Consider the following 14,080-nt stretch of genomic DNA (forward strand, 5'->3'; position numbering starts at 1 on the left):
ATTCCAGTCTTCAAAACATGTCAAGTGCAAACAACACAATTTAAATTTGTAGTCTTTTCTGATGGTGCTGGACTTGACAATTATATTCAACATCTGTGCTTTTCATTTGTCCTTTCTAAAGCACCGTTGGGCGACACTCTCATTTTCATGAACGACCCTCATGCCAATTTGGCGAATCTTGCTTTTAACGGTTTTTCTTCATATCTTACTTGCCCCAGTTCCATATGACTCGAGCTCTGAATAATCTCAGTCGTCCTTATTTCCTTTAAATGGTCTGATCACCTTTTAAAGGGTTTTATGATTAACTTTTAAGATTAGGCCCAAAGTGTGTGCGCATGTCATGTCACTAGAATCGACGTTGAATAAAAATGATAAAAGGACTAAACAAAAGAAAACTGGAAATAATAGGAGACCGGATTTTGCATTAGATTACCAGTGAAATGGTTTGAAAAACAAAAACAAACCGAAATAAAATCCTAAACAACCTGGGCAAAACTTAAACAAACCGTTATGACAAAACGGAAAGATAAGCGGAAAGACATTGACACAAAACAATATCCGAATTATAATCTTAATAATCCGAACAACAGAAATGACAACAAAATAAGCCACTGAATGCCTTTTTCTTGTTAACCAAGGAACGGAGCGTCCTCCCACTTTATCAAAACTGGCATCTTAGCCACTGAGCTTTGCATTAGTATTGTGAAGACCATTGCCAGCTTCAATATCGTCAACCTCCGTCAACAAGTTCCCGATAGGATTTGAGTGCTTCTGCTATCAGGCCCAATCCCCGCAGAGTGTGTATCATGAGATGCCAGTGAAGGATTCTGGGTGTCATTGTCCGGCTTACCACAAACCAACCACCTTAACAACATCTGCAAAACAAACAGGTTAGAATGGACTCAGTCGGTCCCCATTATTAACATCTTTTTTTTCTTCTTTTTTCCGATTTTTTCCTTTTCTCTTTTTTCATTTTTCTTCGTTTTTTTTTTCATTTTTTTTTCTTTTCCCCCTTTTTCTTTCTTTTTTTTTCATCCTCTTTTTTCAATTCTTTTTTTTCTGCTTTTCTTTTGTTGTGGTCGAATCTTATGGAGATTGCATACGTATCATGACCCCGTATGAATCAGACCTTGCGTAGTTCGGACAAATGAAAGGTAACAACAATGAGACACATTTTTTTTTTCAATTTTCACAATAAAACAAACTGGGCTTCAAAGGTTTAAAGATGACATGCGAACTCGAAAATCAAACAACCCATATATTCTAAACCATAGATTTATAAACTCAAAAACAAAAGGCTAGCTCCCTTTCTCTGTTCGACAAATGCAACCAAATGGTTATTTTTGCAAATGTGACCCCTTCCAAATTTCACATGAATTTTGAGGCCGGGGAGGGTTATTTTATAACACTTTTCAAACTTGTCCATTCTTTTACGAAAATAACCTTTCGACAATTGAAAGATACTCTAAGGCTATTTCGGCAAGAATGGTTTAAGACGCGGCCGAAGCTGGCTCGACTTATTTTTGACTAAAAATTCAAACGGTATTCACCTGACCGCTGACTCTTTGTTTTTTTTTCAAATTGCAATAAAAAACTGGTGTTGCAAACACGGCCCTTCAGCGCCTCGGGGACGAAGATTTTTAAGGCTGTGTGGGTCCATATCTCAAAATGACCCAAAGGTGGCTGTTTATGCCAAATCAGCCTTCCGGCGTCCCTTTCGGGAACATTCGACTATGTCTTGATAAAACAGCATCACCTGACTTCTTTATGACAAAATTAAAATTTGACATATATTTTTTTATTTATTTGATTTTTGGCTATTTTAGCAAAAGGTTGGACATCACCCGACTTATTTATAACAAGATTAAAATTTTTTATTTTTGGCTATTTTAGCAAAAGGTGGGTTGGACCCGATGAGGGTTGCCTACGTATCTCACATCCGGTGAGAATCAAACCCGCGTAGTTCGGGCAATCAGGAATAAGCAGATGAACTAACTTTTTTTTTTGTGAATTTGTGAAAGAACTACTTTAAAAGAAGAAATGAAGTATATTCTTTTTGGATTTTTGATTGATCTTTTTTTTGAAAGAAATACTTCTAAGATATATTTTTGAATTTCATTTGCTTTTTTTTATTCTAAAGAAGAAGAAGAAAATATTTTTTTGGAATTTTACCTTTAATAAAAGAAATGCTTCTAAAATATTTTTTTTGAATTTTGAATTTTCTTTTCAATTTTTGAAAGAAGAATCAAAATATTTTCGGATTTGGTTTTTTTTTATTATATATATATATATATATATATATATATATTTATTTATTTATTTTTTATTTTAGAAAAACAATTAGAAAGATTTTCTAAAGAAGTCAATAATGGAAAATATTTTTGGATCATTTGTTTTGAAAATTGGGATTCTAAAAACTTTTGGCAAGACCAATGTTCTTGCAACAGATAAAGATATATATACATTTTTTGGAAATAAAGAAAAACTTTTGGATTTTATATATATATATATATTTGCAATAATAAAACCACTTTCAACACCCGACTCCCCCTTTTTTTTATAACATAATAAAACTTATTGGACTTTTTGGACTTTTTGACATTTTTCAAAACAAGACTTGCTAATAAAACAAACTTAATAAGACACACTTTTTTTTTATTTTCTCAAAATTTCGGCAGAGCTACGACTCTACTCGGACTCTTTCACGGTTTTCTAATGGGTGGAAAATGATGACAACATACAAAATCTTTTGAATTTTCATGCTCTTTTTTTTTTATATGTATATATTTTTTTTATGTTTATTATTATTTTTTTTCAAAAATGTGGCATGGGAAACATAAGGATTTCCAAGACATCTTGGATTCCGCAACTGTTCCCCATGCGCTTTTCCCAACATGTGAAGCATGGGGGACATAGGGAATTCCAAGACTTCTTGGATTCCACAAATGTTCCCCATGTGCTTTTTCCCAAAAATGAAGCGTGGGGGACATGTGGAATACCAAGGCTTCTTGAATTCCACAATGTTCCCCATGTCTTTAATTAACATAATGGCATGCTTAATAAAAAATCGTGCAACTTTCTTATTTAACGTGATCAGCATGATAAGAAGTGTCATTTGTCCGCAAATATCATTTGTCCGCCAAATGACTCATTCACCCTTGAATAAATATAACATGTAGCACATAGGATGCCAAAGATGGTCTATTATTTTCAGGTTGCTTGTCCTAGACGGACCCAACCCCTGTGTTGAGTCCCCTAAGTCAAATGCACATGATGCAAATAAACGTTCCTACTAGGGATCCGGCATGTGGCTTCGTTATACTAAGTTCATAACCTGGGTATTTGTTCTATACCTGGCTTACCCGAGCGGACAGCTCGAGTCGAGGGGGGCAGCGTACCGGGAATACAGAAGCTTCACCGGCTTAGCAACTTATCTGAACCTCGTTCTAAATTGGGATTTGACACTATACAGAAAAGAAGTCGTACGAAGTACGCCCTTCTTCATGATTTAGAAGACTCAAAAAGTATAGGGGTTTCGGCACAGTTTATATACAGTTCACGTAATATCAAAGCAGTAAAAGCAGCATTTAGCACATTAGGCTCAAAATGTAAAAATCAGATAATAAATAAAGCCAAAAAATAACAATTATTTTAAGCTCGAATTCTTAACCCTGAACCAGTGGTTCTGGGAAACATTCCCCAGCAGAGTCGCCAGAGTTGTCACACCTCCTTTTTACATACCCGAGAAGGTACGAGGGAGTTTTTTCCAATTAAAGGACAATCGGAACGGGATTGGTTTATTTATTTCAGAGTCGCCACTTGGGAGATTTAGGGTGTCCCAAGTCACCAATTTTAATCCCGAATCGAGGAAAATAATGACTCCATATTACAGTCTGCGTACCAGAAATCTGGATAAGGAATTCTGTTAACCCGGGAGAAGGTGTTAGGCATTCCCGAGTTCCGTGGTTCTAGCACGGTCGCTCAACTGTTATATTTGGCTTGATTATCTGATTTTATATGAATATGAATTTATGTGCAAATTTTAACTTTTAACCGCTTTATTATTATTGTTTTTACAAGAATGTGAACATCGCTTAAAACACGTCTTTGGACTGTGTCACATGAAATGCACCCACAATCCGGAACGCATTTTATTTGATGTTTTGAGATTTGGATTTGGGTCGCATGAAATGCACACCCGAGCTTAAGAAAGTAAATTATTAAACACGCGCCTAAAAGACTATCGCGTTATTATTTTGCAGAAGCCGTGAAATTCGCTAAACGACCCTCCTGAATTCTAAGTAATTTTAAACAAGTATTTACTGAGGGCCCCGCAATTTGTGTTTTTTATTCGGCGAGGCTCATCTCATTCTTATTTTTTAAAAGGAATTTGCAACGTCATGGAAATGCATCTCCAACCACGTCGCAATCAATGTACCCGTGATTAGAGACACATTTCGACTCCGTTGAGATTTGGATTTGGGTCACATAAATGTGCACCCGAGTTTAAGAAAATTAAATTATTAAAGGCGCGCCTAAAGCAACTAGCGCATTATTATTTTGGGTATGGCCGTGAAATTTGCTAAACGGCCCGTCCCGGAATCTAAGTATTTAATACATATATTTTTGTGAGGGCTCCGCAATCTGTATATTTTTATTTTGGCGAAGCTTGTCTCGCTTCTTTTTTTTTATCATTATTTATTTTTATTTTTTATATTTTTTTTAAAAAGGATGGCATTTTTACGCCTTTAACAATACTAAACCTTACGGCTTCTTTACAAGTAAAATCTCATAACTTATCAAAATTTAATAAAATAAGTCTAGTGAATGGGTGTTTCGAAAGTGGTAACAACAAGTACTAATGCTAATTTTGCCCGAACGAACTAAGCAAAAGACCACGAACAAATTAACACCAAACTTGTGTCATAGAACAACTAGCCCAACTTAATTAAATGACATCGAATAAACAAGAATAACACAACGCAAAATGAACAAAATGCATACGATGCAAACACGAGCAGAAAATTATCATACCAATTTCTATATTGCATCTTCGAACATTTAACGTAACATTTCTTTATCTAATACTTGAGGTTTACTAACCTTTGAACCTCAACAACCTCAGAACGACAAACACGATCCCAACGGAACTCAAGCCGGACCTCTCTGAACGAAGAACAACGATGGAACCTCGGACAGCACCTCGACGTACCGGACCTCGACGAACCAAAGTCGACCTCGACAGAAAACAGAAAACTCGGCCCAGCAAGATCGCAGCAACCCACCGCTGCTCGGAAACGCAGCTACGACTGCTTGGCACGCAGCAATAGCTGCTCGTTGGACTGAAAATGGCGGAACTGTTAGTTCTTGTTCGGGCTATGCGTGAGGCTGACGAACTGGGCAGCGACAACGAGGGGGAAGAGCTGCCAACGGGGCTGTTTGGTGGTGGTTCAGGCGTTAGGGAGGGTTTGCTAATGGTTTCTGTTTGGTTATGGTGTTTGGATGCGAGGGAATGGGGTCGAGGGGTTACGGAGGATTCCCGGACTGGTTCTTGGCTACGGCGAAGGAGAAAAATGGTCGTGGGGCTGCTTGGTTCAGCAGGTGGTGATGGAGGTGGGAGTTGGTTGCGACGGGCTGTCGACGATGGAGCTAGGAGGAGGAGGAATGGTCGTGGGCAGTTTGGGTGGTTTGACGATGCTGAGGAAGCTGGTGGCGAAAGGGTCGTTTGGTGGTTTACTGGAGAGGTCGTGACGGAGAGGGGGTCAGCGGGAGCGACTGGTTTGGAGGTGGAACGAGGGTGGTGGTGTTTGGTGGGGGTGACGACGGGGTGCGAGGATGGTTTTACGTGAGGGAGTGGGTTGTTGATGGTGGTTTGGGCAGTAGGGTTTTCTTCTTCTTCTTTGAGGAAGAAGAAGATGAACAGTGGAAAGCCAAAAATCGTGCTCCAAATTTTCCAAAATCCCCCCCCCCCCCCCCTTGACAGTGTTTGTCTGTGTATTTAGTATCCCTTGCCCAGGGAAATGAGCCCACGCGTGGTGGGGTTCGAGATTTGTGTCCCCCACGCGTGGTGGGGTTCCCCATGTGTCCTGGACTCGGTTTATTATGGGTTAGGTCCGAAATTAGGCCTAAAACCAGGTAGTTTGAACCCGAATATTATTCTTTTGCCCCGACCCGAGAAATAGGAAACGTTGCTTAACTAGCCCTATGTAAGCAAAACAACTACCAAAAATAAGACTAATATTTAAACAACACTATATCTTTTTTAAAATATTTTTTCAAGATTTAAAATAGCTACAAAATATTAATAAAACTATTTTTGTAATTTTCGTTTTTTATATATAAAGATAAAATATGACGTAATATTTTTTGTATTTTTTAAAAATTATAATGACTGCAAACATTAATAGAACTATATATTTTTGTAATTTTCGAATTTATATAAAGTACCAAAATAAAGTACAATTTTTGTGTTTTTTTCAAGTTTAAGAGAGATACATAAACTAAAATTTATATATGTATTTTTGTGATTTTTTTCTTTTTGCAACGAAATAAAGTAAAAATAGTTAAAATGGCTATATTAGACCCAATTACATATTTATGCTAAAAAATGTGAAAATCCTCGGGGAGGGTCAAAAATCACGTGCTTACAGCTAGGACATAACACATTTCACCAAAGTTATTTTTCATACATGATCTTCAAAAGAATGGTTATATCAATGTGCAACAGATTCGTTCAAGTGATAATATGGCTGATATGTTCACCAAATCTCTACCGACGTCAACCTTAAAGAAACTAGTGTACAAGATTGGGATGTGAATGATCAAGGATGTGAATTGATACTCTCATCAGGGGGAGTTAATACGAGTTGTACTCTTTTTCCCTTACTAGGTTTTGTCCCACTGGGTTTTTCCTTGCAAGGTTTTTAACGAGGCAACCAAAAGGCGTATTTCTAAACATGTGTACTCTTTTTCCTTCACTAGGATTTTTTCCCATAAGGTTTTTTCCTAGTAAGGTTTTAACGAGGTACATTATCTATGGACATCCAAGGGGGAGTGTTATGATAAATATCACATTATGGTGGATGTCTACTTTTCTTCCATGATCTTCATCTCAAATGCTTAATGGCATATTCAATGACATATTTTGTATGTTCAATGATATATTCCATAACATATTTTCTTCACTTTTTATGCCTATATAAAGGTCATGTAATAGACAGGAAAATACACACAATTGAAGAAGAAAATCTCTTCTTTTCTCTCTATCTCTATTTCTTGTTCATGTTTTACTAAATTGTCTTTACTTCTTGTTCATGTTTTACTAAATTGCTTTTATTTCATAACATATAGTACACATTGTGTATTTTATTTTAATCCTTTTTAATTATATTTGACTATTATTTTAGGATTAGGACGACAGGCCCAAAGTGTAAACTCTCCCACCCCACCCCCACCCCCACCCCCCCAAAAAAAACACTTCCTCTCTACCTCTGAGGCAATAAAATATCTGGACGACGGACAATTACCCCGTTTTTGTTACTAGGGGTGTTCATGGTTCGGTTTAGATTGATTTTTCCCTAAAGAAATCAAATCAAGTATGTCGGTTTTTCAAATATTAGAACCAAGCCAAACCAACTAAGTCGATTTTTTCTCGATTCGGTTTATGTCGGGTTTTGTTGGTTTTTCGTTTTTTTGGTTTTTTCGAATATTTGTCGGTTTTTTCTTAAATATAAGACATACACTACCAAACATAAATTCAAGCGACCACATTTTCAATGTAACACTATCAAACAATTGCCCTTTAGGAAATCTATTATTTATCAAGATATATTGATGATAATTTAATCAAATAGTGATAAATAATTTAAGGACTCAGTTAAAAATATATTATTTTTAACATGAAATGGATTCTTACACTTAACAAAAGAATACAACAAATCAAACAAGAATGTAAAGGTAAAGAACTATACTAACAGTGCAAACTATTAATATTTACCATAAAATTTTTGAAACTTTGTATAAAAATATACATATATATAGGTGTAATAAAAAATTTGAAATAGCTATTCATACAGTCGGTTCAGTTTGTTTGTTTTTTTCCGATTTTTTTCTGATTAAAACCAAAACCAAACCAAATTTGATCGGTTTTTAAAATTCAAAATCAAAACCAAACTAAACCAAAAAGTATTGGTTTTTTGGTCGGTTTGATTTGGTTTTCGATTTGACTCGATTTTTCGGGTTTTTATGAACACCCCTATTTGTCACCTTTTGCAGAGTCAACTACATTAAACTTTTAAGTAAACCTTTTTAAAGAACTATTATCTGCGACAGAACATTATCAAGTGGATATATCATAACTTTTTATTTTAAGAAAGATTGCAAAAGGTAAGGGTTCGAAAAATACAGTCGTTTCGTTGTTGTGTTCCAAGTTACTGTCGTACAACCACGTGAGAGAACCTTGAGTTAGCAGTGGCGAAACCAGAATTTTTATTAGGGGGAGTCAAAATATAAAAAAATAAACTCATCAAGAAGTCAATGGGTGTCAATATATAGTATATATTTTAAATTACCAAGCTACACAATATAATTTTCTGACGAATGGGTGTCGGTTGACACCCCATGGGTGCATATGGCTCCGCCACTGTGAGTTAGAAGTTAAAATTTTATAGAAATAACAAAAATAGGATGTGAATTGCAAAATGGGACAAACTTTTGGACAGGAAAATGCAAAAATGCCACCAATAAATAAATAAATAAAAGCTGGAATATTAATAGAGCTTCTTAGAGAAGCTTCCTAAGGACTTTTGTGTCCAATAGGAAAATAGACTTATAGCCTGTTTGGCCAAGCTTCTTTTTAGCCAAAAGTGCTTTTTTTTTTTTGCCAAAAACACTTTTGGCCAAAAATTGAGGTGTTTGGTCAAGCTTTTGGAAAGAAAAAAAGTACTTTTGAAGAGAAACAAAAGCAGTTTTGGAGAAGCAGAAAAAAGTAACTTATCTCCAAAGACACTTTTTTGAAAAGCACTTTTAAGAAAAATACACTTAGAAACAGTTTTTTAAAGCTTGGCCAAACACTAATTGCGGTTCATAAGTGCTTTTCAAACTAATTATCCAAACACAAACCACTCGACCGATCTCATCCACTTGAAAATTGGTGTAAAAGTTTCTAATTCGACTTTCTAATAGACTTGATAGTTCCGCAGCTCGGGGAGAAAGTTCCATAATTCAATTCAAGATAGATAGAAGGGAGAATGCCGCTGACAAATATGAGCTCTACCAGTCTCTCCTTTTTTTTATTCCATCAAAGGCCAGTTCTAGTTTCTCCTGAGAGATTTCATCCATAAGCCTTTTATAAAGCAGGCTCCGGTGGGTCCCCTGGTTTTCTATTTGCTTAAGGTGGTCCAAGTACGTATCCAATGAGAATGCCCTACCAAAAGGATAGAAGAGCACCCCCTAATCTAGTGCCTTTTCTCTAAAATGGAACCTTCTTGAACCCTGTCCGAACGAAGGGCTTCCTCTATCTTAAGCTCAGTTTGTAATTGGGTCTCAATTATTTCCTCAGAAATATCTTCGGGCAAGGGACGCTTAACAGTATTTATGCTAAGACGATCACTGAGCTCCCGACGCCTCTGTCCGTCCTCCTATAACGGATGATAAACCTCAGCAATAGGCGCTGCGGGTTCACCAGGGTTGGGAGAGTCTGGGGCTGGTTGGTTGAGACTGGCTTCGGAATTACCAGGGGAACTGCTTCCAAATAAATCAGTCCACCTGAAGCCCCTTCCTCCAGCGCTCTCACCCGATCCTGAGCCAGAGGCCCTCGAAGGAGCCATCATCATCTGATTTTCCAGATCAAGACCCACAAAAACCATTGTAAGTACTTCTTCAGCCTTTTTAACCTTTTTTCTTAATTATTGAATTGAAGTTATATAAAAAATGAACTGACAAAGCGTCTGTTCACGGAGGTTGTTGTAGTTTTTGTAGTTGCAAAAATTTCTTTCTCACGATTGGGTTGGTGTTCAGTGTACCGCTTGTGACGCCTATGCTTTGCATGAACATCTCAATGTCCAAGATAAAAAGAACGAGGGAAGAATCGACGAGGCGAGTGTTCTCGAAGAGAAAATCGTGATGGAAAAAACGTGAGGAGAATTCTAAACTCGAGATGTTAGAAGGTGCAAAATCAATGGGTGCAGGAGCTGCTACAATTGCTTCAGCGGGAACTGCTATCGGTATTGGAAACGCTTTTTCCGCTCCTCCGGGAAAAGACTTGTCGGAAATCGCCGGTGGTTGGTCCGGAAAGACATGGGACTTTTTGGGCGTAAAAGTGCTTCTCTTACGATATTTCGAGTTGGATGAAAAGAGTAAAGTTACAATATCATATATGTTGTTCGAAACTATCTTACTTTGAAAGGGGAAGTCGGCGCCAACAATCGAAAAGCTATTGGGTAAGTCGTGTGGCGCATCAAATCTTTCAAGAGAAAGAAAGTGCCCTTCAGAAAGGAAGAAGAAGCGTAGAAATCAAACTCCTCGGGTGCGTCTGCGCTCAGTCTCTGTCTGACGGCCCATTACCTAAATCTCAATCTAGCTGAAAAGGGTAGCTTTCTTTCCCATTGGCGTGCATCCAGTAGGAATTGAACCTACGAATTCGCCAATTATGAGTTGGGCGCTTTAACCATTCAGCCATGGATGCAAAAAGACTCAGCGAGTGAAATAGGTTTTGGTATTCCTTCTCGAGCTTCTATTTCTTCCGTTAAAGGAGATTCGAGAAAAGATGGAATAGGAAGACGTGTTTCCAGAACGAACAAGATACGGGTTGAGAAGGGGGAGTTAGCAAAGTTAGACAAGATTGGAATGGGCATAGGAACATGTATTGATGTACCAGATCGGCTAATGCTCCTTCGATTTCTTATATTCCCAGGGTCAAGGCAGTCTTTAATCCATGGATACATGCTTCATCTTCTGTGGTATTCTTAGTTCCTTAAAAGTTCCGCTTAATGGCAATGGGGGTGTGCGATTCATCAGGTGCAATCAGCAATGCCCCTACTCCGTACCCATTTTGATTAGTCGTGCCATCAAAGTCAAATTTCCATGCCCTCCTCTTCTGTGACAGCTATTTCCTCGTCTGGGAAGCAATCCTTAAACTCATGTTCCTCCTTGATAGGGTGCAAGGTGTTCTGCTATCGCCCTTCCTTTTTGGTTACATACGTGATGTCGAATTCAGACAGAAGCGGTAACCATCTTGCGATCCTTCCCGTTACGTTAAGGCAGGGATGCACAGCAGGAACTTGCAAAGCCAACACAAGAGAAAAGAAATATGTTTACCCTCGGCAATACTCACTTGATAATACCCCGACCGCAAATCAAACTTCGTGAAGTATCGTGCTCCGAATATTCAAACGTCTATTCATGTGAGAACTTCTTGCCCCTTTGGTTGACACCACCTTAGCCTTAGTCAGTAAGGGAGGGGGTGACTATTAGATAGGGACTCCGGAAGTTCATGGAAAGAGGTTAGTGGAAGAGATCATCTTTCCGGGGTTGGAGTCACCGAAGTGGACGATAGGCAAGAGAAGACAGAGGAGTGGACCTGACAAGCATAAGATTCATTCTGTGTCTTTCTTGGATATGCTCAATCCGGGTATATATATGTTATGACGTGAAATCCAAGAGAGTCGATGTATCCTTATTGCTCTCTTTAATAGGGTCGCCTCATATTTTCCTTAACCTAATTAATCAGCCCCGGGGGAGAATGATGGCTAATTTCAGAATACATCACATCTCTAGGGTTAACCCTGTCTATCGCCCTTCTTGTGGCTTTTAGGGCTGGACAGGCCAGAAATCTAACTACTTCTTGCCAAAAGTACTTTTAACAAAAAACACTTCTCAAAATAAGCTAATTTTTGCAGCTTGGCCAAACAGGCTATAAATCAGAAACGACGGTGAACATGTGACAATTTTCTTCTTTCTTATTACAAGATTATTAGCGTCATTTACATTAAATCATAAACACCAAAGATGCAAGGAAACTTAAACCATAATGGATAACAAGAGAATGGAAAACGAAAGAATGATTATCGACCTTTCCACAAACTGCCACTAGTTTGAGTAGGCAGGTGGTGTTACAACCTGCACCTTTATTATATGTACGGGCTAAGGTGGTCACATTAACAGGATATTCAATTTGTAAGAACGATGACAGATAATAATCTTAGTTGTCCTCAACTTAAGCACCGAGCATTTTTGGCCATTAGCCCCCTTGATAAGGAGTTTTACACCTTATTCTTAGTTCGGGGAGGGGCAAAGAATGTTAACAATATTTCCCAGCTGAGCCAAACAGACGCATCTTTTCAGCAATCACTGCTTTCATGGCTTCTTTTGCAGAAGCCATGACATGGACGAGATCCTTCTTCGGGCTACTCAATGCATCCATATACGCCTTGCGCACTTCAGTATTAACGTTGAACTTTCTGACACCTAGCTTTATACATTCCTGTTCATTACAGTGAGAGCAAAATGAAAGTTAATATAGATTACAATAAATATAACATTTTCACTAGTAACTTATCTACCAAAATGAGATCTTCAAAAGAAGTGATAACTGAATTACGTCTTGAAATGAAAGAGCGCATGAGGTTTAGTTGTATTCCTGCATTGCTTGAGTCTCAAATAATGTAAAGGCCATCCCCGACCCCAGATTACCACCTTATACTTAACTTGTTAAGACACTAATTAGGGGTGGATACACATATAAGTTATCGATTTAGCCGAACCCAATAGCATTGGCTCAGACCCCATATATGTGTTGAGAAATCTACTAAACTTTTACAAAAATTAAATTTCGAATCCAATAACTTAAATGTTTAGTGGCATCCTGAACACATAAAGTTCAAATCGTGGATCCGCCTCGGACATTAATGATAAGACATTCAACACCAAGACATTTGCCATGATCACCCCTTTCAAATCAAGTTGTCTCACCATGTGAGGGATTCTAGTTCCATCCTTATGCTAAGTTTTCGAAGTATGCGTTCTGGCTGGACTCAGTGCCATTTATGGGTCATGTTGTGTTTAGTAAGGATATCAAGGTTGATCCTAAGAAGATTAAGGCAGTTCAGAACTGGCCTAGACCTACTTCAGCTATAGAGATTCAGAGTTTCTTAGGTTTAGCGGACTACTATTTTCGCTTTGTTGAGGGGCTTTCAACTATTGCAGACCCATTGACCAAGTTGACTCAGAAGGGTTCTCCTTTAAGATGGTCTGATGAATGTGAAGAGAGCTATCAGAAGCTAAAGTTTGCTTAAACTACGGCTCCAGGTTGGTGCTACCCACAAGTTCGGAGCCTTATACCGTGTATTGTGATACTTCGCGCATTGAGCTTGGTGCATTTTTGATGTAGGGTGGTAGGGTGATTGCCTATGCATCTCACCAGTTGAAGATCCATGAAAAGAATTATCATATTCATGCTTTGGAGTTGACAGCTATTGTGCACGCACTCAACGTTTTGAGGCACTACTTGTATAGCGTGTCATGTGAGGTCTTGTTATAGAATGAATCTAGACACTTATTATAGAATGAATGTAGACTCTTTCTTAGTAGTGTACATAAATAGCAGATTTATAGGAATCTCTTTATTTCTTTCCTTAGCATCTGATGTACATGTATTTATATTGCTCACCTCTTGGAATGAGAACACAAGTTATTCTTTCTATTTCGTGGACATGGTATCAGAGTAGGGTATCCTGCTTTGTCGGACTTATATCAGAAACTCCCCCAATCTACAAAACCCCAAAATCTGGTGGTCGGAGGAGAAGCACGTGCGTCTCATGCGCCGACGAAACTGCCGGAGATACTTCTGTTTAAGCTGCATGTGGAGGCGCGTTCATGGACCAATCTTGGTCTAGCTTCCCGTTACGACTTTGCCTCGAAGTTTTGGTTGAATTGTGGTGGTCATGTGGTAGTGGACCACATTTTGGAGAAAACGAGCCTTGAAACCTGAATCTGCGAACATTCTTTTTAGTCAGGTTAGAAATTTTTTTATTAGTTGCTGATTGTTATTTTGATTATGGGAATTGGCAGAGGTTTTCTACAG

At 38.1% G+C, this 14,080-nt stretch overlaps 1 protein-coding gene and 1 non-coding gene across 3 annotated transcripts in view; both read right to left on the reverse strand.

Annotated features, from left to right (window-relative positions):
- Positions 1–396: 396 nt before the first annotated feature.
- LOC104223642 (uncharacterized) overlaps positions 397–14,080 on the reverse strand; it is a 48,175-nt gene continuing 34,491 nt past the window's right edge. Inside the window, exon 42 of one of the 2 annotated variants that reach the window (XM_070171424.1) lies at positions 397–875. In XM_070171424.1, coding sequence (XP_070027525.1) covers positions 741–875 — 135 coding nt within the window. In that variant the 3' untranslated portion in view covers positions 397–740. Of the gene's footprint in view, positions 876–11,937; positions 12,482–14,080 lie in introns of those variants that run through there. The other variant, XM_009775112.2, reaches the window with a different exon arrangement.
- On the reverse strand, positions 10,611–10,684 carry TRNAM-CAU (transfer RNA methionine (anticodon CAU)). Its single transcript has one exon. It is a non-coding gene; the product is annotated as a tRNA-Met (tRNA).

Source organism: Nicotiana sylvestris, chromosome 3 (assembly GCF_000393655.2).
Source record: "Nicotiana sylvestris chromosome 3, ASM39365v2, whole genome shotgun sequence".
Lineage (NCBI taxonomy): Eukaryota > Viridiplantae > Streptophyta > Magnoliopsida > Solanales > Solanaceae > Nicotiana > Nicotiana sylvestris.